Source organism: Ziziphus jujuba, chromosome 3, assembly GCF_031755915.1.
Source record: "Ziziphus jujuba cultivar Dongzao chromosome 3, ASM3175591v1".
NCBI classification, from domain to species: Eukaryota; Viridiplantae; Streptophyta; class Magnoliopsida; order Rosales; family Rhamnaceae; genus Ziziphus; species Ziziphus jujuba.
This window is the reverse complement of record NC_083381.1, coordinates 19735123-19761989: the sequence shown is the minus strand read 5'-3', so window position 1 is coordinate 19761989 and position 26867 is coordinate 19735123. Positions and strand designations below refer to the sequence as shown.

Sequence of the window (26867 nt, the reverse complement as noted above, 5' to 3'; positions counted from 1 at the left end):
TACACAAACTTGTAGTAGATCAATGAGAATCTTGACATCCAGCCCAATTAGCATTACTATAAGCTTGAAAAGTGAGAGTTATTAGCTTTGTAAAATAACCCAAGACTGGATGTCCCAAGTAAATAAGGAATTATCCTTTTAACTGCTACAAGATGAAAATGTCACTGCTGCTGCATTATATTTGGTTGTATGCATATGTTTTAGTGCAAAATATAGAGCTTTAATTATTTATTATTGCTATGATGGTAAATACTAAATTTCATAAACAAACAATAGAGCTTGCATATGCAAAGAGCAAAGTAACAAAGGGCCTTCTTCTGACCAAACTATATACTATACTCAATATATGTATATTTATATTTAAGTAATTAGATCCAGTGCTATTCCAACCACAATCAAATGGAACAAATGTTTAAAATTATTTTCAATTTACCACATCAAATTGCAATATTAAATTTGAATAAATGCAATATTCAAGCCTTGTGCATATTTGCTTGCAATCATCACTAAAAATGATCACATAATGCTGCATCCAACAAAATTCCCAACACTGAGTGCCAGCTCCAACGCCACAATGAAGCCAGTCTGAAAGTATAATTACAAATTCTAGAATTAATATTACTAATTAAAAGCATACATATAATATATATGTGTCACACATTAAAACTATCCAGATGACAAACTGCCATCATTTTTCTAAAATTAGATAATAATTAGAAAATATATTATATCAAATATATATTTTATCAAAACTATAGTTCTAGAGAATGAAATGTACATGTACTTTTTTAATTTAATTTTATTATTTTAAAATATGTACTATATTCTTTAAAATTATAATTGTTTCCTCCGCTACTTTGAATATAAATGTAAAATAAGTAAAGTTATTTTCTAAACTTTTCAAACTAATTTTCCTATCTTATGATCTTATCAAATTATTGGTCTCAATTCTGATAGCTATATTTTTCTTAAAATATTTTGTTATCTTAATTATCTTTTTAATTCTTTCATTCTTATCTTATTATTGGTCTTTGAATTATTATTATTATTTTTCTTTTTTTTGGGTCAGGATTATAAGAGTTTTGAAGCTAAAAGAAGGGGGCATGACTCGTAAAAATGTGGCTTGAAGAGATATCATTATATCAATTAACCTCAGTTCATGCGTCATTACAAATTCCTTGAAAGGAAAAAATAAAAATAAAATATATATATATATATATATATATATATATATATATATCATTTTCAGAGTGTGGGACCTATTCAAGAAGGACAAAAAGAATACTCACCACCATGGAATATTTTTGTGGACGTTGGAGGGCTAGTACCTGCATCAATTTACATTGATCTTATCTTCAGCAAAACATTTTTATGTAATCCGTATATGAATGGTATATAAACAAATTTTTCTTATCAAATAATTTATTTAATATGTATACATTTTATTTCATATGGCCTTAATGAGTTTACTAATTAACTATTTAATATAAATATTTATCTTATAAATGAGAGAAAATGGCAAAGATAAATTTAACATGTGTATGAATATCACACATCCAAACAATTTTAAAACTAAAATATTAATAATTGCAAAAATTATTGAATCATCCCGTTACATTTGAACTTTTAAATATATATATATATATATATATATTTATTTATATATATATATATAGAGAGAGAGAGAGATTCAAATAATATTTTTAATATGTGGACTAATATGAGATTTTTTTTTTTTAAGCTCCTGAATCATATTAAGGTTTGATATTTAAAATTATATTTATTAATCACTAGGTTTTAATAGGTTTATTTTTCTTAAATAAGATTTTTATACAATTATTGAGTTTACTTTTCCTTAATAGAATTTTTAATATATTACTAATTTCATAATTTTTTGAATTTTAAATTCTAATATTAATGTAATTTAATAATAATTAAAAATTGATTTTAATTTAATAAAAAAATTAATTTTATTTGAAATTAACTATATATATATATATATATATTGCACTACCAGACTATTAATTGATTTTTTAAATCTTACCAGATTTGCAGACTGTGTTGAAGACTCTGCTACATACTGTATATGTAGAAAAGAAGAATTAATTACATACATGAACAACATAGAACGAACAAAAATACTAGAAATATATCATCAACAAAAACATAAAACTAAATAACACTTGAAAAAATAACAATAGTAATTATCTATAATTATTTTGCACCTTTTTCCAAATTAATGATATTATATATATATATATATAATTTTTAAAAATTATTAAGTTCCAAATTAATTTGTAATCCCCCGGGGCCACCCGGAATAAGTTTTTAAAACTTCACCTGATTTATAGATTGCGAAGAAGAACCTGCTTTAAGCTGCATGGGCATATAATTTAAGAATTACAAATTAATTAAAAACTAACAAAAGAAAAGCAGAAGTTAGAGATAAAAAAATATAAATATTTATGTACAAAAGAAGAATTTAAAGCTAAAAAATAACTGAAGTATCAATTCTTATATATAATTTGCACTTTTTTCATATCTATATCTTTCACATTTATCAATTTTTACAATCTTACCCGATTATTTGCAGAAGGATTAGAAGAGTTATCTGCTACAAGCTGTACATATATATGCAGTATATAGAAGAATTAATTAATTAATTTAACAATAAATTTATATATTTTATTATATATAAATACTAACAGAATTTAGACTAAAAATACGAAGTTACACTAAGACCTCTTGTATTTTGGAGTTTTTATATATCTAGTTTAATTCATCCCTTTAGAAATTAAGTTCTTTACACTAAAACGCGCAGCCTGACAATTAGTTTTGTAATCTCACCGAACCAGTTTTAGAAGGTGTAGAAGAATATGCTAAAATCTGTGCTTATAGGTAAAGAAGAATTGAATTAATTACTTGAACCAAAAAAAAAATATAATAATAATAATACGAATATATATGCTTCGAAAGATCAAAAGTGCTCACTAGTTAATTGCTTCACAATTGACAAGGTGATTTAATGTATAAATTTTTAATTTTAAAGAATTAATATATTATTTAAAAAATAAAGAGTTCATAATATTAATTAATTATCACCACGTCAACTGCGATCCCACGTCAACTCTATGGGCATTGCTTTTTTACTTTTATTTTTTATTTACTTGAAAATGTATAGCTTATTATTATTATATTATTATTTATTTTTTATTTTGCAATTATTATTTTTTTTTCCAAACCTATATTCATATTCAAAAAATGATTGCTTTTTTATTCAACCCTTATAATTGAAATCTTTTGCAATAATAGTACCTGCCAGCCTGTAAGTCAATTTTCTTAATCTTACCTGAAGGTCCTGAACATCATGACGTATAGAAGTTGTAGAAGAATCTGCTACAGGCTATATATGCATATATAGACTAAAAAAAAAAGGGGAAAATCTATATTCATATTCTGAAAAAATGATTTGCTTTTTGATTAACCCTTTTAATTGAAATCTTTTACAAAAATACTAGCTACCTGCCTGCCAATCAATTTTCTAAATCTTACCTTAAGGTCCTGAACATCTTGAGACATAGAAGTTGTAGAAGAAACTGCTACAGGCTAGATATATATATATATATATAAATATATAATGGAAAAATAATAATAATAATAAGTATGCAAACAAATAAAAATGATACACAAACTTCATCTTTTAAAAGGCAAAATATTCAAAAGAAAAGAAAAAAGCTAAAAATTAGAGTTCTTAAAAATTTTGATTGTGTTGATGTGAGAATGATTGTGTACATGTAAAAAGTTGGAAAGATTTAGAAATTGATTACCTGCATCTTCCTCAAATGGCGAAGAAGAAGGTTCGGATCGAGGAATTCAGTGTGATGATGCTTAAATTTTTCATCAAGGTAGCAGGTAGTGCAAACATTGAAGGATTCTTCATTAGCATCACTTTTACCATTGTTATTCTCATGGAAGCATTTCACACAAACCAAATACGAAGTACCCTCTAAAAACTTTTTGCAAGAATTGCAAAAAGGTAAACGACTATGGACAATGTAAAAAAGTGTTACTACATCCATATCATCCAACTTTCCACTTCCATCTTGGTTCAGCTTGGAGAAAAACTCCTCTGAGCACAATTGAGGGCGTCCCAAATTCTCCATATAAACCGAGAACTCCTTAAACGCTACGAAACCTTTCTTCTGTGGATCCATTTCTTCAAAGAACTCTTTCAGGACCGGCTCTATGTTGTTTATGGGAGCCTTACGGTATGCCAAAGCCAATTCTCTCAACTCTTTCATTGTCTTTTTTTAGGGAAGATTAGTAAAAACCTGGCAGAATAAGCTTCTTACCTCCAATATATTTATAGAATTTTGATCCTACGGACTGCAGCAGTTTGCTTCATGGTATATAGTACTGATGTGGCATGGTATTATGGGAGGACAAAAAAGTTCATGAATACTAAACGAAACAGGAACACATATCCATGGAACAATATGTAATAATGGGATATCTAGTCACTTCTGTCCCCGTCCATTTGTTTTCTCTACCAGTCAATTTATTCCAAGGAAAATTTAAAGGAAATTGCAAGGCAACACAAGCCAACTTTATTATTATTATAATTTTAATTTAGTTTATTTTATATTTTTTAATAACTTTTTTAAATGAGGTGGCATTATCAATGAGGGTTAGTGATGGGGAAAGAAAATAAAACGGACAAAAGATAATATAAGACATCAATCAATAAAATATTAATATATGAATGATCGTAAGGATACCAAATAAATATTTGGTATCTCTATCATCATTTTTAATATATTTTATGTCAATATATTTTGGATAAATTCATTTTAGGTCTCTTAATTTTATTTTTTTGGATATTTCTCCAAGTTTCAAAAAAGTTATACAAACCCATTAAATGTTAACAAAAACCCTAGTATTTATCAATTTTTAATCCTAATTCCATTTCTTTTTCATTTTCTTTTTAATCTCACTACTAGAATCGCGTTGATAAATGATGCAATAAATGCGTCGCACAAAATAAATAACGACATGTCGCACGGTGTCGCCTAACGTCCTGTCGCTAAATCTATAAGACAACAAACGACGCAGTATGAGAGTCGCCTATCTATGAGTTTTTAGCGACGCATATTTACTTTTAGCGACGCATTAATAGAGTCGCCTATTTAGCGACGTATTAATAGAGTTGACTATTTAACGACACATTAGTAGAGTCGTCTATTTAGCGACGCATTAATAAAGTGACTATTTAGCGACGCATTAATAGAGTCGCCTATTTAGCGATGCATTAATAGAGTTGACTATTTAGCGACGCATTAGTAGAATCGTCTATTTAGCGACGCATTAATAGAGTCGCCTATTTAAATAGGCAGCGACACTTTTAGCGATGCATTATTTGTTAATGCGTCGCCCCTTCTTTTTTTTTTTTAATTTTTTTAAATTTTGTGAAAAGTGATTAAAATAGTAAAAATATAAAAATAATTAAAATACAAAAAAACGAAAACTAGCTTCATCCAAAATAAATAGAATACAAAAATTTTAAATAAATATTTTGTCATAACAAATTAATTATCAAATAAATTAAATATCATCTCATTGACATGTTTTTACATAATTTGTGAGCTATTTGTGAGCTATTGTATTTTTCATAACAAATTTAATATTAATTAAACTTCCATGAATGCATATTCATTGAGATGGAAGTTGACATCCTCTTGTTGATGATATTACATTCTCATACTGCATATGGAAACATTAAAAAAGTTATTAGCACTTATGCAAAGTAAATAAAATATTAATCATTATTAAATTTGTAATTTAGTAAATGAAAATTTAAAGAATATTACCATTGTTCTTAAGATTTGACGAGGCATATTTCTCCCCTCACAGTTATTACAAACATAGTCACTCTCACATTCATCCTCATTATCATTTTCATCGATACTTGGAAACTATATGACAAATGGATTGTAAGCCATCTTTGTATCTCCAAGAACATCTTCTTCAACAAAAGTACGATGTTGTGGTGAAGTTAAAACAATAGACCATCTTGATTCAAGTTGATCTTCAACATAAAATACTTGTTGAACTTAGCAAAATAATGTTAAGCAATATCACAAACATAATTTCTACAAAAGCAAGATTAATAAAATCCAATGAACCAAAGCTGCAGTTAAAATGAAAAAGAAAAAAAAAAAAAACCCACCTCATGTCAAGAAAAAAGAAACTCACCTAAACGATGGAGATAAAGAAAGAAGAAAACCAAAAAATCACGAGGGCAACACAGAGAAATCCAGCTACTCGGCCGACGACAATGTAGGCAAATGAAAAATGAAACCTGAAATACCTCACTCTTCAAGTCTCTCTTAGATTGCTTCCAAATCTCATATTGATTAGGTAGTGTACTTGATGTAGTTTTAAAAAAGAAAAAATGGATTCAAAGGAGCACGTAAAAATTTTAAAACGCGTCAAAAATTTTCAAAAAATGGCAAGAATGCAACTTTTCTCCCAATTGCATTTTTTTTCTTTGATTAATTTTTTTATTTTTCAACTACAAATAAAAACTGAAAATATTTCTTAAAAATGTGAAGCAAAATATTGAAGATTGCTGTTTATTTTTCTGTTTTTCAAGTACACCTTTATTCTTTATAAAATTTGAATGTCTTTCAAAATTTTTGTTTTTGTTAATTGAGAGAATAGGGGACGTATTCTCTTCAAAAAGGATCGCCTGTTCTTGAATTTTGGGATAAAGCGACGTATTATGGTCGAAAAGTGTCGCCTGCTTCATTTTTTTATATTTTCTTTATAATCTTTAAATAATTTTTTAATTGTTCATCTACAAATATATTTATGTAGCAATCCAATGAACATAAATTCCATTGATCTAAAAATAGAAAATAGTTTTGTCAATGCTCTTCTTAGTTATACATATATGTGTATAGACGAGACACACAATATCTCAAGACCTAATTTGAGATAGGGTACCAAATATAGAATTCTAATTCAACAAGCATTTATTGACCAATTTATCTAGATAAGTATGTTAAATGAGCTTAACTTTCATGTGTTTGTGGTCATTGATAGTTTACTTGTTTTTAAAAATTGAAAGTCTATTAAATTGCTTTTTTTTAAAAAAAAAAAAATAATAATTGAAGGAACAGGTGACGTAATTCCATTAAAACACGTCGCCTATTTCATTTTCTTTTTTTAATCTTTAATTAGTTTTGTTGATTGGTCATCTACAAATTAAAAAAAAAAAAAGAAGCATATTTGCAAAACTAAAAAATTACTAAAAATAACTCTCAAATTGAAAAAAAAGTTAAAAATTGGTTGGGTGAAACGGCAACGCAGTTGTTTACAAATGCATCGCCTTTTAGTCTATTTAGTGACTCTTTCTTAAAAGACTGCGTCGCCTAAAACTATACTAGCTAGTTCTTATTATATTATTACATTCAAGTGATTTGGCCTGGTGGTGTGGTGATTTCTTGAGAGTATAGGAGGTCCTTGGTTCAGTTCATGTTATGACCCTATTTTGATTTTTTTTTAAATGTTTAAACAAAAAAATTGGAAAAAAAAAAAAAGACAACGCATTTGTTGCAGAATGCGTCGCCTGTTCATCTATTTGGCGACACATTGTTAAAATAATACGTCACCTAACACTATATTAGCTAATTTTGTTGTATTCGTACATACAAGTCATTTGGCCTGGTGGTGTGGTGATTTCTTGATAGTATAGGAGGTCCTGGGTTTAATTCTTATTATGGCCCTATTTTGATTTTTTTTAAATGTTTAAACAAAAAAATTGAAAAAAAAAAAAAGAACAGGCGACGCATTTGTTGAAGAATGCGTCGCCTGTTCATGTATTTGGCGACTCATTGTTTAAATAATGCATCGCCTAACATTATATTGATCAATTTTTGCTATATCAATACATATAAGTTATTTGACCTGGTCATGTGATGATTTCTTGAGAGTGTAGGAGATCTTGGGTTCAATTCTTGTTATAGCCCTATTTTGATTTTATTTATTTTTAAATGTTTAAACAAACAAATTGAAAAAAAGAAAAGAATAGGGGACGCATTTTTTGAAGAATGCGTCGCCTGTTCATCTATTTGGTGACGCATTCTTTAAGTAATTCGTCGCCTAACACTATGTTAAGCAGTTTTTGTTGCATCAGTACATACAAATCATTTGACTTGGTGGTGTGGTGATTTGTTGAGAGTGTAGGAAGTTCTGGGTTCAATTCTTGTTATGGTCCTATTTTGATTTTATTAAAAAATCAAAAAAAAAAAAAAAGTGAAGAGAGAACACGTAACACACAATCTTATTGATGCGTCGCCTGTTAACTATATATATTAAAAAAAAAAAAACCTCAGTTTTGGTGCACTAATATTTTTATTGATTGTTATTATTAAAATAAAATTAAATTGATTAAAAGATCTTAAAAAAAAAAAGTGAAGAGAGAACATGCGACACACAATCTTACTGGTGTGTCGCCTGTTACACGTATAACAAAAAAGAAAAAAAAAAAAAAAAACCTCAGTTATGTTGCTCTAATATTTTTACGGGTTATTTGTTGTTGAATTAAAATTAGATTAATTAAAAGAACTAAAAAAAAAAGGGGAGGAGAGAACAGGCGACGCACAATATATATAGTACGTCGTATATTTATTGAATTTTTACTGACGCATTAACCTCAGAGTCGCAGTTTTGTTTTTTCAAACATGTTTGTTTCGTAGTATCGCTAAGTGAGTATCGCTAGATATCAATTTTCGCGTAGTGTCTTTAATCATTAATCTATCCCAAATAATCCAAAAGCTCATCAATTATTGGACAAATGCAAAAAATAATTAGATTTCAGAGCCATAAACCGTAAGAGTTTGGTTATATTTAACATTTTATCATCAATATTAAAGCTTTTTAAAACTGAGAGGGTATCAAATATATATATATATAATGAACTTTGGCTGTAGTAAAGAGAGTCAAGTGCATTCAACTACTCTTTTTTTTTTCTTTTTTTTTTTCCTTTTTTTTTTCAGTTTGTCTTGCAGTACAAGTAGGGAAACAAATGTTGCCGAGACGGCCGAGAAGTCGCCGATACTATTGGTTGTCGTCCACCTCCGACACCGAAAGGGGGGGGGGGGGGAAGTTTCTGTCATGGTTACTGGAGGAATGTCGCTGGAGTCGACGCGTATCGCTTGAATCGTCAGGTGTCGGTGGGAGTTTCTTTTTTTGGGTGGAAATGGTGGAAAAAAGGTGGAGAAATCAGCGGCTTGTCGTCGGTTTTCGGTGAAAATTTCGGGGAGATCTCGGCCTGCGTGTGTGTGTGTTTGAGATCTAATCTGAAAATGGTCTATGTGTTGTGTGTTTGTGAATGTGATCTGTTCTGTGTATTTGTGTGTTTGTGTGTTTAGGCTGAGAAAGAGAGGGAGGAAGAATACGAAGGGAAGAGAGGAAGAAGAAGAAAGGATAAGAAAGAAATCTTTCTTCCACGTGGGGGGAAAAGGAAAAAGAAAGAAAAAAAATAATATAAAATAATAATATAATAATATTATATTGTATAAGGGATAATACATGGCTTGCTTTTTTATATTGTCGCATATCAATACAATCCCTTATATTTTTTATCTTTTTGTTTTAGTGTTTAATTTAATTTTATTTATTTAAAAAAATTAAATAATATTGTTAATTTTTTTATTATATAATATATAAAATTTTAGTATATATGTCTAATTGGATGAGTATTTTATTGTATTTTATTATTATTATATTCTAATTATTTTATTTTTATATTATTTTACTATATTAATTATTTCATAGGTTAAAATTTATATTTTAAATTAAAAATTTACAGTTTCTGTAACCTTATCTATATTTCTATCGATATCGATATTTACATCGATATTTTTGAAAATTTATATTTTTAATATTTTCATCAACATCAATATTTTCTTGACTGAGTACAAATAGGTTTAAAAAATTAAGAAAATTAAAATACATAAGATATTGGCTTCGTGTGAAAAATGATTTTATATTGGAGTCTATGTCGTTTTCTCTTTCGCTGATCCCAAGTCATCACTTGGTCACCACGTCTCTAGGGTAGTCGTTGATTATTCTTCCTCAGATTTGAGTAGAATTTCGCCGCACCTTCCCCTTGCAAATTTTATTCAAAAGAAAAAAGCGTTTGCTTCACACATAGGCACAAAATAGTTGCTTTCCACTATCGACATGTCGTTTTTCCTTTTTCACTTGCAAAGACTAACAAGTCTATTACACTAATCATTGTTTTTAAAAATAAAATTTTCATCGGTTTTTTCTTCGTTTTTTCCCTTTTGAGTTGTAAGACCTCTGTATTGAGCTATCTTTTTCTCCAACTTCTTCCACAAATTAAATCAAGCTTTTATACACAGGAAACTGATGTCAAATGTATATATAGTTGCTTACCGACCATAATTATTTAATAGTTTTTTGGCCATGGACTTGACATGGCATCGATGTGAAAATGAATTTATGTGTCTTATCTGATATTTCCTTTTGTGTGACTTTCAGCTTCTAATGATAATAAAGCTAACTTTAGCCTTAGATATTTCGTTTTTCTCACTGTGATTCTACACATACCAATATATGGCTAATTTTAGACCAAGACACCTCCTTTTCTTCTCGAGGAGAAAGAAATTAAACACGCTATTATTTCGAGAAAAGATCTGAACGGTACAAAACAATCACTCGTTAAACTAAAAATAGAAACAAGGTCCACATATATTTGATTACTTAGGCTGACCTGTTAGCGAAGCTGACACGTTACAACTATCATGACTTAAAAAACTTTATATGTTTGTAGCTAGTCCGTCACTACAGCTCAGTTACAGGAAGTGTATGGTAAAATTTTATTGGCCTAAAATTTTAGTGCAACGAACACTTCGTGATAAAAAATACATACTTTTAGTGACACATTTTTACAATTGTTTTTTTTTTCTTTTTTGGTCAAAACAGATTTTACATTTACTAAGAGCTTTATCAATATAGATTTACAACCTGATCAGAGTTAAAGAGTTCGAGAAATTAGTGCTCTTATATCACAAAGAGTTAACAATATATATCTCTATATCTACAAATATAGCTTGTTACAGATAATTAGTACTATAATCTATTACAGAGAAGCAACTGGAAGTATGTAATTGGCTTTATACAAAGATAAGATTTTATTTGTTACACGAACTATAGGACATAGTAATGGTAAGCTTTTCTTCTTTTCTTCTTTTAATTTTTTTAATACATTCATAAAATCAACATAGATATTCAAACTAAACAAATTAAAATATAGAATATTGTCTGGATGTATGACCATCAAAGTGGAAGTATGTAACTGCCAAGTGAATGCTCTGTTTTTGTCCTGTTTTTACTTTTTTAATGTGGCTTGTGACTTGTTTGGATAACTAGAAACCAGTTTTGTTAACTTGTGGTTTTCAGAGGAACAAATAAAAAAAATATGGGAAAATTACATGCTAAAAGGGGAAAAGAAAATGCATGAAGAGAACCAAAATGCAGGCAATCATAGGATAGTATATTTTGTATACAAGGAAACTAAAATATTACATTTGCAAGTACTTTATTTTTAACATGTCCAAGTTGTGGAATCTAAAAAGTTGACCTAATGTTACATTATGGAATGGATTCAATAAGCATGGTAATAAAGTAGACAGTTTTTGAAAAACTTGCTTCATATGTGGCCGGGACTGTGGAATTGGATGCAGACATGCAAATGCTAGCTTCGCAATGGAGACAACTTGCTCGGCGACATGGGAATTTTCTGGTAATGACGATGTCAAGAGGGTAGAAATGAGATTTCCAGGATGCTTTCCCGTGATCACTTCCAATGTTACAATTCCAAAGCTATACACATCACATTTTTGGTTTGCTTGCATTGTGTAAGCAAGCTCTGCAAATCAAGGAATTTATATACTCTTCAGCAAAATGTTTTTTGTTTGACAAAACAACTTTAGAAATTACTAAAATATGCGAAGGCCAACTCTCTCAACTCTTTCATTCCCTTTTTTTTTTTTTTTTTTTTTTTTTTTGGGATATTGTTTCCGAGAAGTGAGTGCTTAAAAAAGCCCTAGCATAGTCCATATATATATATATATATATATGTACATATGAATTTTATTATATGAATTACATGTAAACGAATACTTTAACTAAACTGGAAGTTTCAAGGAATATGAAATAATTGAATATTTTATTTTGTTTATTTGTTCTCCTTTCGATGCTGCAGTATGCTTCAATGCCACGTGGCATAGGGTTCTGACCTTATCCTTATGATACCATAGAAGGTATCCTTTTTATTTACTAGGAAAAAAAAAAAAAAGAAAAGAAAAAAGAAGATTTGTTCTCTTTCCAAAGCCAACTTTATTCCAAGTACAATTTAAAGGAAATAGCAATGTAGTACTTTAAGATATAACAAATATATATATATATATATATATATATATTAATTAATACAATTACATTAATTAATATTCTGTTCTTCATTGTCTATGCTTCCTTCTTTTTCTTGTTAGGACATAAAATTGGAATATTTATGTTAATTACTAATATTAAATGGATAAATATTTGGATTTATTAATTTTAATTTTGTTGTTTTGCAACACAAATGGTTTTATTCTGTAAGAGCAGCTTGTGAATTTACACAGTTAACCAACAGGAGAGAGAAATGACTTCTTGTGGAAAAATGAATTTATATAACAATCTAAAGCATGTCGTTTTCTTCTTGTGGACCAAACTGATTGCGGGTGCTGTCAACTATTCTTCCTCAATTATGGGTAAGACTTTTTCCCTACCTCTTTCTCCAACTTTGCCTTGCACAAACAAACACAAAATAGTTGCTTTTCGACAACGACATGTCGTTTGCATTTTTTGACCTGCAAAGACCAACAATTCTAAACCATTAATAATCATGGTTTTTGAAAATGAAATTTCTTTGATTTTTCCAATTCAGACAAAAGACGTCGAAGCCAAACAATATTTAAGCTAGCAAAAGACATAGCTTTATATTCTGATTCTGTTGAAAATTTAAAAACTTTCCCTTTCCCTTGCTTTTTGCATTTTCGTGATATAAGAGCATCACCCAAAAAAATGGACCAACTTGTAGCAGATCAATGAGAATCTTTACATCCAGCTCAATTAGCATTACTATAAGCTTGAAAAGTAAGAGTAATTAGCTTTCTAAAATAACCCAAGACTGGATGTCTCAAGTAAATAAGGAATTATCCTTTTGACAGCTACAAGATGAAAATGTCAAGGCTGCTGCATAATATTTTGTGGCATGCATATGTTTTAGTTCAGAGTATAGAGCTTTAATTATTTATTATTACTATGATGGTAAATACTAAATTTCATAAACAAACAATAGAGCTTGCATATGCAAAGAGCAAAGTAACATAGGGCCTTCTTCCGACCAAACTATATACTATACTCAATATATGTATACTTATATTTAAGTAATTTGATCCAGTGCTATTCCAACCACAATCAAATGGAACAAATATTTAAAATGATTTTCAATTTACCACATCAAATTGCAATATTAATTTTGAACAAATGCAATACTCAAGCCTTGTGCATATCTGTTTGCTATCATCACTAAAAATATCACATGATGCTGCATCCAATAAAATTCCCAACACCGAGTGCCAGCTCCAACGCCACAATGAAGCTAGTCTGAAAGTATAATTACAAATTCTAGAATTAATATTGCTATTTAAAAGCATAAATATAATATATATGTGTCACACATTAAAACTATCCTGATGAGAAAATGCCATCATTTTCTAAAACTAGATAATAATTAGAAAATATATTATATCAAATATATATTTCTATCAAAAAGTATAGTTCTAGAGAATGAAATTACATGTGTTTTTTTAATTTAATTTTATTCTTTTAAAATATGTATTATATTCTTTAAAATTTTAATTTTTTCCTCCGCTAATTTGAATATAAATGTAAAATAAGTACAGTTATTTTCTAAAGTTTTCGAACTAATTTTCCTATCTTATATATGATCTTATCAAGTTATTGGTCTCAATTTTAATAGCTATATTTTTCTTTAAATATTTTATTATCTTAATTATCTTTTCAATTCTTTCATTCTTATCTTATTATTGGTCTTTGTAGGCATTATGAATTTCTTTTTTTTTTTTTTTTTTGGTGAGGATTATAAAATTGTTGAAGCTAAAATAAGGGGGGCATGACTCGTAAAAATGTAGGTTTAAGAGATATCAACCTCAGTTAATGCCTCATTACAAATTTATTGTAAGGCAAAAAAAAAAAATTATCGTTTTCAGAGTGTGGGATTTAATCAAGAAGGACAGAAAGAATACTCACCACAATAGAACATTTTTGTGGACGTTGGAGTACTACCTGCATCTGCATCAATTTATTGTATCTTGTCAGCAAAACAACATTTTTATATAATCCGTATATGAATGGCATATTAAAAGATTTTTCTTATAAAATAATTTATTTAATATATATACACTTTATTATATATGGCCTTAATGAGTTTACTAATTAACTATTTAATATAAATATTTACTTATAAATGAGAGAAAATGGCAAAACAAGTTGAACATGTGTTCGAATATCACACACCCAAACAATTTTAAAACTAAGATATTAATAATTGAAAAAAATTATTGAATCATCCCATTACATTTGAACTTTTGAATATATATATACATAGATATATATATATATATATATATATATATATATATATATATATATATATATATATATATATATAATTAAGCTCAAACAAGGCCTTTAATTCAAAAACTAACATGGGATCTATTTTTTTTAAACCTCTCATATCAAAATCTAAGTTTTAAAATTATATTTATTAATTACTGTGTTTCAATAGAGTTTACTTTTCTTAAATAGGATTTACGAAGGATTATTGAGTTCACTATTTTTTTTAAATAGAATTTTAGTTTGTCACTAATCTTATATTTAATTACTTTTTAAATTTTAAATTATAATCTTGATGTAATCCAATAATTATAAAAATAAATTTTAATTTAATAAAGTAAGATAAACCTTATTTAAGACTGATTATATATATATATATATATATATATATGGCACTATTAACCTGTTAATTGATTTTTTGAATCTTATCATATTTGCAGATTATGTTGAAGACTCTGCTACACTGTATAGACTGTATATGGCGAAAAGAAAAATTAATTTCATACATGAACAACATAGAACGAACAAAAATGTCAGGACCCGTCCAGAATTCCTTCCCCGGAACCCTAGACAGCCCTGATCCCAGGGAAACCCTACCGGACCCTCCAACGGAAAATCCGACAGAGCCTCCCCTAAGGGATTTACTTACCACAAATTACCTGCACTGAAAACACACTTCTATACTCATCCCCTTATTCCTCCCACAAACTACAAATTGTTTCCACCAATTACAGCACTTCTCAAAAGCAACAACAGTCCAGTGCATAAATAAAACAGAAGTATTCCAATAGTATACAGAGCTTTAAGAAGTGCTAAACAACAGAAATACAACAAGGCTGAAAAGAAATAATACACTGAAATGAAAGAGTACAGAAGTATTTCTTGAAACACAACAGCAGCGGAAAACTTGGTTCGCTCCGGAAGAACGTCTACCACCACTTGCACCTAAGGGAACGGAATTTAAGAGTGTGAGATGCTAATCATCTCCGTGAGTAACCCGAACTACTGAACACTTTTTAATAATAATAATAAAATAATAACAATTAAGGAATAGAACAAATACCAGCAATTAATAAATAAATAATAATAACTGTTGGAAAATAATAATTTCCCTCAAAACTCTCACCAATCGCTCCGTTTGAAATGTTCCCTTTTTAAAACCTTTTCGCAAAACCCAATGTACATACCTCCCAAAAACCAAGGGATTAAACCATTTGATACACAATAAATAAATAGAAAACATACCCCAAATATATAATAAATTATAGTAAATAAATTTTTGAACACCTTTGGGGTTTAAACCATTATTTGCAATTTACACCGACAATTACACCTGACGCACCACACCATATACCGGTGATGCCCTCCGATACCCAGCGTCCCGAGCACCGACTGGCGGGAGGTTAAAGAGAGAAACCTGCAGCGGTCACTTCGGCGTCCCGACAGTACCAACTGCTAAAAACCATCACCCAGCCAAAGAGGGGGGCGGCTGTGGCAACAATAACCTTGCCTGCCCACGGTCCAATGGCAACTCACGGGTGAAGTAATAACCGCACGCTAAACCATATAATAACCGCGTGCTAAACCACGTGTCCATACACCATACACCAGAACACCAATACTGTATGAGTGCGTCTAAAAATAAACAATAACAACCAACCGTACCGTTTTTCCAAAAACCACCGTGGGAAGTATACCAATTTTTCACAAAACACCATCCCACACATTTTTATTTAATAACCCGGTATGAAATAGCAATAATCAACAAACCAAAATTTCCTCGAAGTACGAGATGCAACCATAACAATACCACAGACATAATTTATAAAATTCAAACCAATATTTTCGTAAAATATTTAAACCAATTATGCCCGGAAAATCAATTTTAAAAACCACGTACAAATGCCACCAAAATACATCTTGCTCATGCATAATAAATAAATTAAATCACAATAAAACCATAATTAAATCACACCACATGAGCATAAATTTAAATACCAATTAAATATAATAAATTGCCCCAAAATAATTTTTGAAGGTGGGTCACTCACCTGGAGAGCGCAAATCAACTAAGATCCTTCTCGGGATCAACTCCACTACTCGCGCGTGCACCTAAACAACCACAGTGCACAAACCAAAAATATTAATATTTTATTCGGGTAATTCCCAAATGGATACCCGGGGAGCGAACACCAAGCGACATCTAAAGGGTTACGAGTTATATACCGAATCGAAGCTCACGTGATGAGGATCACGGATTCGGTCTTACTTTCCGGTGATTGAACCCGACGGGGTCGGAATCTCGTCGGAAAGCTTTTCGAGTTTCGGCTCCGCAATTCTCCCAAACCGTCGCGAATTGGCGGAAACGGAAGCCGGATTCGAGTTCAGGAGGTCGAACACTGCGGACTGGAGCTGGCCGGAATTTCAGGTACTCGCCGGAACAGTACTTTCCGGCGAGCCACCACGGTCACCGGCAACCGTCGCCGGCGGCGGCGCGTGCGGTGGCCGTTGGTCGTGAAATTTTGCAGACTTGTAGATCTTGAGGAGAGCAACCCAACGGGACTGGCGGTGAGCAAAACGGAGGTCGGACGGCGGAGAAATCACCGTTTGAAGATTTCCGGCCCCTCGCCGGAAAACGCTCCGATCCCGGCGCGTCGGTGGTCCGATGGCCGTGATTTTTGGTGGGTCGGTCGGACTTGAGGAGAGGATCAAGGCTAGCTGGCGCGTGTACAGAAACTAGGCCGGAACAGGGTCGATTCGCGGTGGCCGGCGGTGGAGGGGAAAAAGTCGCCGCCGATCTTCGGAGGTCCGATCCGGGCGCGTCCGGCGGCCGTTCGCCGTGAAATTTGGAGGTTTTGCCGGAAATGAGGAGGGCAAGCTTGCTGGCCGGCGCGTGCACTGTAGATCGTCCGGAACAGTGGAAAATTCCGGTGGCCGGCGGTCCTCTCTCTCTCTTTCTCTCTCCTCTCTCTCTTTCTCTCTCTTCCCCGAGAGTTTTACCAAATAAAAACCCATGTGTGACACTGTTCATGCCACGTGGACCAATTAGAACCTGACACGTGGCATTTCACTGTTCACCTAGCCAAAAACATTAAAATAATACGGTATACGGTAAACTTCAAACGTCCATAACTTTTTAACCGGATGTCCGTTTTGAGCGTGCCGCTAGTCTGTGAACTCGTATCGACGAACACTTCACAACCATGCACGAGTCAAAGCTCAATTCCCCATAAACAAAAAGTCAACTCCGGCACCCCTTGGACAGTTTGGACCGCAACTTGTTTCGTCCATAACTTTCAAACCGTAGCTCCGTTTTCGACGTGCTACCAGTCTACGAACTCGTGGCATCGTGCACTTCGCCACGGTACCCTGGTCTACTCGAAATTCCCACCGAGTCAAAAGTCAACTTTTGACCCCTTGGTCAACGGTCAACCTCGGTCAATGTGCACGGATTCCAGTGCGATTTGGGACGGGGTGTTACAAAAAATACTAGAAATATATCATCAACAAAAACTTAAAACTAAATAACACTTGAAAAAATAGCATTAATTAACATCTATAGTTATTTTGCACCTTTTTCCAAATTAAAAAAAAAATATATATATATATATATATATATTTAATTTAAAAAAATTATTATTTTCCAAATTAGTTTGTATTCCCCCAGGGCACCCCAGAATAAATTTTTAAATTTTCACCTGATTTATAGATTTTGAAGAAGAACCTGCTTTAAGCTGCATGGACATATAATTTAAGAACTACAAATTAATTAAAAACTGACAAGAACCTTATAAATATTTATGTACAAAAGCAGATTTTAAAGCTAAAAAAAATAACTGAAGTATCAATTTTTATATATAATTTGCACTTTTTTCATATCTATATCTTTCACATTTATCGATTTTTACAATCTCACCTGATTATTTGCAGAAAGATTAGAAGAGTTGTCTGCTACAACCTGTATGTAATATACGGAAGAATTAATTAACTAATTTAAGAAGAAATGTATATATATTTATTATATATAAATACTCAAACAGAATTTTAAACTAAAAATACGAAGAAGTTACACTAAGACCTCTTGTATTTTGGACTTTTTCTTATAAAAAATTATCTACTTTAATTCACCCCGTTAGAAATTAAGTTCTTTACAATAAAACACTCAGCCTGACAATTAGTTTGGTAATCTCACCGGATCAGTTGCAGAAGGCGTAGAAGAATTTGCTACAATCTGTACAGATAGGTAGAGAAGAATTGAATTAATTCTTTGAACAAAAGAAAAAAATAATAATAAGAACATATGCTTCGAAAGATGAAAAATGCTCACTAGTTAGTTGCTTCACAATTGATAATGTGATTTAATGTATAAATTTTTAATTTTAAAGAATTAATAATATTATTTAAAAAATAAAGAATTCATAATATTAATTAATTATCACCACGTCAAGTGCGATACCACGTCAACTCCAAAGGCATTGCTTTTTTATTTTTATTTTTTTATTTACTTGAAAATGTATTGCTTATTATTATTATTATTTATTTTTATTTTGCAATTATTTTTTTCTCCAAATCTTTATTCATATTCTGAAAAAATGATTGCTTTTTTAATTCAACACTTATAATTGAAATCTTTTACAATAGTAGTACCGGCCAGCCTGTTAATCAATTTTCTAAATCTCACCTGAAGGTCCTGAACATCGTGAGGTATAGAAGTTGTAGAAGAATCGGCTACAGGCTATATATATATATAGACTTAAAAAAAAAAAAAAAAAAAAAAGAAGAAGTGAAAATCTATATTCATATTCTAAAAAAATAATTTGCTTTTTGATTAACCCTTTTAACTGAAATCTTTAGCAAAAATACTAGCTACCTGCCTGCCAATCAATTTTCTAAATCTTACCTTAAGGTCCTGAACATCTTGAGGCACAGAAGTTGTAGAAGAAACTGCTACAGGCTATGTATATATATATATATATATATATACACACAAAATGGGAAAAAAAATAGTAATAAGTATGCAAACAAATAAAAATGATAACAAACTTCATCTTTTAAAACGCAAAATATTCAAAAAAAAAAAAAAAATCTAAAAATTGGAGTTCTTAAAAATTTTGATTGTGTTGATGTGAGAATGATTGTGTACATGTAAAAAGTTGGAAAGATTTTAGAAATTGATTACCTGCATCATCCTCAAATGACGAAGAAGAAGGTTTGGATCGAGGAATTCATTGTGATGATGCTTAAATTTTTCATCAAGGTAGCAGGTAGTGCAAACATTGAAGGATTCTTCATTAGCATCAGTTTTACCATTATTATTCCCATGGAAGCATTTCACACAAACCAAATAGGAAGTACCCTCTATAAACTTTTTGCAAGAATTGCAAAAAGGCAAACGACTATGAACAATGTAAAAAAGTGTTACTACATCCATATCATCGAGCTTTCCACTTCCATCTTGGTTCAGCTTGGAGAAGAACTCCTCTGAGCACAATTCAGGGCGTCCCAAATTCTCCATGTAAACTGAGAACTCCTTAAACGCTACGAAACCTTTCTTCTGTGGATCCATTTCTTCGAAGAACTCTTTCAGGACCGGCTCTATGTTGTTTATGGGAGCCTTGCGGTATGCCAAAGCCAATTCTCTCAACTCCTTCATTCTCATTTTTTTCCTTTCTTTTTTGGAAGAAAATTAGTGGAAACCTAGCAGAATAAGCTTTTTACCTCCAATATATTTATAGAATTTTGATCCAATGGACTGCATCAGTTTGCTTCATGGTCTATAACACTGATGTGGCATAATAGTAAGAGGGACAAAAATGTCCATGAATACTACACTAAACAAAACGATACATTCATGCAACAGTATGTAATAATTGGATATCTTGTCTCCTGAGACTCCTGTCCCGGTGCATTTGTTTTCTTTACCAGTCAACTTAATTTATTCCGTGAAAAGTTTAAAGGAAATTGCAAGGCAACACATGTCAACTTTATTATTATTATATTAATTTTGTTTCTTTTATATTTTTTTGATAATTTTTTTTTTATAAATAAATTGACATTGTCAATGTGGGCCAAGGATGGAGAAAGAAAATAAAACGGACGAAAGATAATATAAGACATTAATTAATATATAAGTAATGTCAATATACTTTGAATAAATTTCATTTTAAGGTCTCTTAATTTTTTTTATTTGATATTTCTCTAAGTTCCAAAAAAGTTATACAAAACATTTAAATGTTAACAAAAACCCCAGTAATTTATCAAATTTTAACCCTAAATCCATTTCTTTTTCATTTTCTTTTAAATCTTTAATCATTAATCTATGCCAAATAATCCAAAAACTCATCAGTTATTGGACAAATGCAAAAAATAATTAGAATTCAGAGTCAAAGTGGATAAACCGTGAGAGTTTTGTTATATTTAACATTTTGTCATCAATATTGAAACTTTTGAGAACTTAAAGGTATCAAACAAAAATACATGTATTTATATATATATATATATATATCCGAAAATGGACCTTTTTTTTTTTTTTTTTGGGGGGGGGGGGGGGAATAACCCAAATGGACTTTGGCCATAGTAAAGAGAGTAAAGTGCATTCAACTCGATTTTCTTTTATTTGTTTTGGCAGCACAAGTGGGTTTTATCCGGAAAGAGTAGCTTGTGAATTTTAAAAATTAACGGAATTAAAGTGCCTAAGAAATTGGCTCCTAGTGAAAAATGATTTTATATTGGAGTCTATGTCGTTTTCTTCTTTCACTGATTCCAAGACATCACTTGGTCACCACGTCTCTAGTGTCCTTGTTGATTTTTCTTCCTCAGATTTGAGTAGAAATTTCCCTGCAGCTTCCCCTTGTATTGTTTATTCAAAATGAAAAAGAGTTTGTTTCACACATAGGCACAAAATGGTTGCTTTTCAATGCCAACATGTACTTTTTCCTTTCCGACCGACCTCTAAAGACTAAGAAGTCTACTTCACTAGACATTGTTTTTTAAAATAAAATTTTATTGGGTTTTTCTTCGTTGTTGCCCTTTTGAGTTTGCTTTCTGCTTTGTAAGAGCTCTCTAATGAGCTATCTTTTCCCCAACCTCTTCCACAAATCAAATCAAGCTTTTATACACACAAAACTGATGTCAAAGATATATAGTTGCTTACTGACCATAATTAAAAGTATTTGGGCCATGTACTTGGACATGGGGTCGATGTGAAAATGAATTTATGTGTTTTCCTTGATATTTCATTTTGCGTGACTTTCAGCTTCTAATGATAATAGAACTAATTTTAACGTAAGATATTTCTTTTTCTCATTGTGATACGACACATACCAAAATAAAATATATATGGCTAATTTTAGACCAAGACATGTCCTTTTCTTCTTTTGAGGAGAAAGAAATTAAGCACGCTATTTTTTCCACAAAAAAATAAACAAAAGATCTAAACCATACAAAACAATCACTAATTAATCTAAAAATAAAAATAAGGTCTACATATACATGATTACTTAAGCTAGTCGTAAGAGCAGCTGACAAGTGACAATTATCATGACTAAAAAAAAACTTTGTATCTTTGTAGCTGGTCCGTCACTATAGCTCAGTTACAGAAAGTGTACGGTAAAACTTTATTCGCAAAAAAATTTTAGTGCAATATACATCTGATTAAAAAAATAGGGACTTTTAGTGAGACAAATTTTACATTTTTTGTTTTGGTCAAAACAGATTTTACATTTACTAAGAGCTTTGTCACTATAGATTTATAAGCAGAACAGAGTAAACAGTTTGAGAAATGAGTGCTGTTATATCATAAAGAGTTAGCAATATATATCTACAACAACAGCTTGTTACAGATAATTACAAGGCAGTTAAATACTATAATCTACTAGAGAGAAGCAACTTGAAGTGTGTTATTGGCTTTATACAATGATAAGATTTTGTTTGTTACATGGACTATAGATTAGGACTTATTTAGTAACAGTAAGCTTTCTTCTTCTTTTCTTATTTCCATTTTTTAATACATCTATAAAGTCCAAAATAAAAAAATTAGAATATACAATATTGTTTGGATGTATGACCATCAACCTGGAAGTATGTAATTGCCAAGTCAATGCTCTATTTTTGTCCTGTTTTTACTCTTTTAACGTGGCTTGTGACTTGTTTGGATAACTAGAAACCAGTTTTGTTAAACTTGTGGATTCCAAAGGAACAAATCAACAAAATATGGGAACATTACATGATAGAAAGAGGAAAAGAAAATGCTCGAAGAGGACCAAAATGCAGGCTCTCACAGGATAGTACATTTTGTATACAAGGATACTAAAATATTACATTTGTGGAATCTAAAAGTTGAGCTAATGTTATATTATGGAATGGCTTCAACAAGCATGGTAATGAAGTAGATAGCTTTCGAGAAACTTGCTTCATATGTGGCCGGGACTGTGGAATTGGATGCAGACATGTGAATGCTAGCTTCGCAATGGAGACAATTTCTTCTGCTACCTGCTGCGTCGGAGGTGGGAGACGCTGGTCCATTATGTCTTTGAGAAAAATTTGATGGAAATTTTCTGGTAATGACGGTGTCAAGATGGTAGAAATGAGATTTCCAGGATGCTTTCCCGTGATCACTTCCAATGTTACAACTCCGAAGCTGTACACATCACTTTTTTGGTTTGCTTGCATTGTGTAAGCAAGCTCTGCAAATCAAGGAATTTTATATACTCTTCAGCAAAATGTTTTTCGTTTGACGAAACAACATTAGAAATTACTAAATAAAGCTAGGATGCTTACCAGGGGCGGCATATCCAAATGTTCCAGCAAAGGAAGACAAATCTGATGAACCAGGCTCTAAAATTCTAGCCATTCCGAAGTCTGAGATGTGGGCTTCATATTCTTCATCAAGCAAGACATTGTTGGTTGATATATCTCTATGAATCATAGCGTATGAGCATTCATGGTGCATGTAACTTAATGCATTGGCTAAACCTTTCACAACATTCACTCTCTTTCTCCATCCCAACTCCAATGCCTTCTCTTCATTTCTTAATATGTCTGCTAAGCTTCCCTTTTCCATGAATTCATACACCAAAAATGAGTATCTTGCATGCAAACAGAACCCGTGAAGCTTAATGATATTTCGATGGCGTACTCTTGTCAATGCTCTGATCTCGCTTGTAAAAGCTTCTCCACCATCCATTCCACATTTGTCGTGGAATTTCTTCACAGCAATAACTTGGCTAGTTGACAATTGTGCCTTGTAGACACTCCCATATCCTCCAATTCCAATGCAATATTTGGAGTTAAAGTTCTCTGTGGCTTTAACTATTTCTTCATGCACTTTTTTCCCATCATGGTTCCATGTTGCAAAGTAAGTTTGAGTTGGTTCTTCTTCTCTTGGCTCATCCTTGGCCATCTCTCTCTTTCGGAAGATTAAAAGTATGCCAACAATGACAAACAATAAAAACAGAATGCCCAAGATAGTGATTATAATTAAGACTACAGTTCCAGTGCTATCTTTCTTTCCCTTTATAGGGCACGGTTTCAGGCCAGTATTGTTGCCACATAAACCTTTATTGTTTCCCAATTCTGCCGTGGAAAAGGCTTTGATTTTTGGAAGTGGACCTTCCAAATGATTGTATGACATATCTACAAATATCAAGCTCAACATCTCTTCAAATGAGGATGGAATGGATCCCGAAAAATTGTTGTGAGAGAGTTCTAATGTTTCTAAATTGTGTAGATTACCAAGCTCTAAAGGCAATTTTCCTCCAAGCAAATTGTAACTTATATCAAGATTTTGAAGAGAGCCTAAGTTTCCAATCTGCAATGGAACAGACTTGCCAAATTTGTTGTTTCTCAAGTTCAAGTCTGTTAGCTTGGAACATTTTTCTAAATCTTTAGGAACTGGTCCACTCAGATTGTTTGCTGAAAGATCAAGATATCTAAGTTCAGATAACATTCCAATCTCTGCAGGAACTTTGCTTGAAAGACTATTGTTGTTCAATTTGAGTTTGAACAACAATTTCAGTTGCCCAAGTTCTTTTGGAATCATCCCTACAAGATGATTGAATGAGAGGTCAAGTACGCGCAATTCAGTAGCTTTCCCGAGTTCAAAAGCTAGCCTGCCAGAAATTTCATTTCTGGAGATATTCAGCAGAGAAAGATTACTGCATTTCCCCCATTTCGCAGAAACCTCACCAAAAAACTTGTTGCTACTCAAATCCATATAATACAAGTTTGGGTACATTCCAAACACTTCTGATATATTTCCTGTAAGCTGATTTACTTCTAGCTCCAGTCTGACCAAGCTAGTGCAATTTCTTAAGCTTTTTGGAACTGGACCTGTGAAGTTATTGTCATTTGCATAGAACTCTAGAAGTTTCCCACCAAGGCAAACATTTTCTGATAGGTATCCAGACATAGAATTTTCATCCAATTGGTAGTACTCCAAATTTGTAAGATTGTCCAGTTCTAATGGAATTGATCCATAGAAATTGTTCTTGAAAAAGCTTAGATATACAAGGGATCTAAGTTTTCCAACTTCTGGAGGAATAGGGCCAGAAAATGTATTATTTCCTAGCTCCAATTCCTCCAGCTTCGTCAAGTTTCCTAATGCAAAAGGGATAGAGCCAGAAAGTTGGTTTCCATATAGGGATAGACTGGTTAAGTTTTTGAGGTTCCCAATAGATGTAGGGTTTGAGCCTGTGAGATTGTTTTCGTTCAAATCTAGAATACCTAATGGTAAAATATGCCCTACTTCTTCAGGGATGAATCCAGAAAGTTTATTTTTGCCAAGGCTAAAAAAGATTAACTTGCTCAGGTTTCCAATGGATGCAGGAATTGAACCTAAGAGACTATTGTTGTACGCAGAAAACTCCTCGAGAGACACCAACATACCTATTTCTTGAGGTATAGACCCATTTAAATCATTGGAATTCAAATAAAGGTATTGTAAGCTTGTTAAAAGGCCAATTTGGGATGGAATATTTCCAGAGAGAAGATTTTTACCCAAGTTAAGATAGGTGAGTTTGGAAAGGTTACCCATGTGGGAAGGGATACTTCCATAAAGCAAGTTGTTATACAGAACAAGGGTGTCTAAGTTGGGAAAGTAAGAGAAGTTCAAGTTTTCAAGCGTACCTTGAAGATTACTATTTGGGAGGCTTATATGAGTGACATTTCCTGCTTCATTACAAGCGATGCCAATCCATTTGCAAGGACTGCCATTAATGTCTCTCCTTGAAGAGTTTGAATTATAAAGCTTCCATGAAGGAAGAAGAGAATGAGAAGTTGAATTCTGAAGGCTCTGCTTCCATTTGAGAAGGGCCTCTGCTTCTCTAGTACCATAATGAATTGCTGCAGTACTAGAGGAGCAACACGGAAGCAATAATAGAATGATTATAAGGATGGCCATCATAATTATGAAGATAGAAAATAGAAACGACAAACTTCTTTGGAGATTGTTAAGGCTTCATTGTCTTAAATACATATCCTATATTGTTGGAGAGTTAACTATAAATTTTGTCCCTTAATTTTGACTCCCAGGCTGCTAACTTTATGAAAAGTAAAAGTAGAAGGTTTTCTACTCGTTCTCGTTGAATCTTCAATACAAAAAAGATGATAATATTATTTGTTAAATTTAAAGAACGCCGCTTTTTCTTTTCTTTTCCTTTTTTAATTTATTTCCAAAATTAAATTATTACTTTCTTAAAAGTTTCCCACCTCGTTGATCACATGAAGCACTTTGAGATTCTTAAGAATTTGAACAATATATGTTTTATGTTTATTTTGCAAATTTTTGTATGGTTGTTAGAGTTACAGTACGTGATAATTGGTCAATATTGTACCATTGACACAGTGCAAATTTAATTAATCAACATTAAGCTTCTAGATAATTCTTTATGATAATTATATGCATGCATTTTATGTTGGGCCGTGAGGAAAGACCATAATGGTTCTTATATTATGTTACATTCTAATAATATTGTATATACATGGGCTAAGATCTAAAAGGCAGAGCAGCTTAATATTTTCGAGTCAAGTTTGGTTGAATGATTATATGTGACTGGCGATAACCCTATACATAAAATTTTCCTTTTTAGATGAACTAT

At 31.4% G+C, this 26867-nt stretch overlaps 3 protein-coding genes across 21 annotated transcripts; all 3 read right to left on the bottom strand.

Annotated features, from left to right (window-relative positions):
- Positions 1 to 331: 331 nt before the first annotated feature.
- Positions 332 to 4435, bottom strand: LOC125423403 (uncharacterized). 4 transcript variants are annotated; one of them, XM_048477289.2, is made up of 7 exons: positions 3828 to 4432; positions 3553 to 3606; positions 2580 to 2621; positions 2341 to 2376; positions 2045 to 2080; positions 1290 to 1328; positions 332 to 585 (listed from the first exon to the last, which is right to left on the bottom strand). In XM_048477289.2, the coding sequence occupies exons 1-7, from the start codon at positions 4299 to 4301 to the stop codon at positions 517 to 519; spliced, it is 750 nt and encodes a 249-aa protein (XP_048333246.1). In that variant the 5' UTR covers positions 4302 to 4432; the 3' UTR covers positions 332 to 516. The 4 variants fall into 4 exon arrangements, with proteins under 4 accessions (XP_048333246.1, XP_048333247.1, XP_048333248.1 ...); XM_048477290.2 differs by lacking the exon at positions 2580 to 2621 and having other exon boundaries at positions 3828 to 4435; XM_048477291.2 differs by lacking the exon at positions 3553 to 3606 and having other exon boundaries at positions 3828 to 4431.
- Positions 4436 to 12674: 8239 nt separating this feature from the next.
- On the bottom strand, positions 12675 to 20638 carry LOC125423402 (uncharacterized). 16 transcript variants are annotated; one of them, XR_009638163.1, is made up of 8 exons: positions 19952 to 20634; positions 19673 to 19726; positions 18965 to 19003; positions 18689 to 18730; positions 16999 to 18506; positions 16824 to 16884; positions 14407 to 14448; positions 13488 to 13740 (listed from the first exon to the last, which is right to left on the bottom strand). XR_009638163.1 is itself a non-coding variant. In XM_048477287.2 (8 exons), exons 1-7 carry the CDS (start codon positions 20429 to 20431, stop codon positions 14439 to 14441), a joined length of 753 nt encoding a protein of 250 aa, XP_048333244.1. In that variant the 5' UTR covers positions 20432 to 20638; the 3' UTR covers positions 13488 to 13740; positions 14407 to 14438. The 16 variants fall into 16 exon arrangements, 5 of the variants coding, with proteins under 5 accessions (XP_048333244.1, XP_060671228.1, XP_048333245.1 ...); XM_048477287.2 differs by lacking the exon at positions 16824 to 16884 and adding an exon at positions 15626 to 15717 and having other exon boundaries at positions 18471 to 18506; positions 19952 to 20638; XR_009638161.1 differs by lacking the exon at positions 13488 to 13740 and adding an exon at positions 15626 to 15717.
- A 2151-nt stretch (positions 20639 to 22789) lies between these two features.
- Positions 22790 to 26253, bottom strand: LOC107422726 (MDIS1-interacting receptor like kinase 2-like). The gene is made up of 2 exons (XM_016032227.4): positions 23551 to 26253; positions 22790 to 23456 (listed from the first exon to the last, which is right to left on the bottom strand). Exons 1-2 carry the CDS (start codon positions 26171 to 26173, stop codon positions 23080 to 23082), a joined length of 3000 nt encoding a protein of 999 aa, XP_015887713.2. The 5' UTR covers positions 26174 to 26253; the 3' UTR covers positions 22790 to 23079.
- Between the last annotated feature and the right edge of the window lie 614 nt (positions 26254 to 26867).

Bases quoted from the DNA above. Each gene is read 5' to 3' on its own strand.
- LOC125423403 (XM_048477289.2), bottom strand. From the start codon at position 4,301: ATGAAAGAGTTGAGAGAATTGGCTTTGGCATACCGTAAGGCTCCCATA. The intron at 2,622-3,552 runs GTAAGATTTAGA...ATATATGTACAG, and splicing joins AAGATGTTCAGGACCTTAAG to CTTGTAGCAGATAACTCTTC. The intron at 1,329-2,044 runs GTAAGATTTAAA...AAATTGATGCAG, and splicing joins CAACACAGTCTGCAAATCTG to GTACTAGCCCTCCAACGTCC.
- LOC125423402 (XM_060815243.1), bottom strand. From the start codon at position 20,431: ATGAGAATGAAGGAGTTGAGAGAATTGGCTTTGGCATACCGCAAGGCT. The intron at 18,507-18,688 runs GTGAGATTGTAA...ATGTCCATGCAG, and splicing joins ATCTTTCTGCAAATAATCAG to CTTAAAGCAGGTTCTTCTTC. The intron at 15,718-18,470 runs GTGAAAATTTAA...CCGTTCCCTTAG, and splicing joins CTTCAAAATCTATAAATCAG to GTGCAAGTGGTGGTAGACGT.
- LOC107422726 (XM_016032227.4), bottom strand. From the start codon at position 26,173: ATGATGGCCATCCTTATAATCATTCTATTATTGCTTCCGTGTTGCTCC. The intron at 23,457-23,550 runs GTAAGCATCCTA...CTTGATTTGCAG, and splicing joins ATTTGGATATGCCGCCCCTG to AGCTTGCTTACACAATGCAA.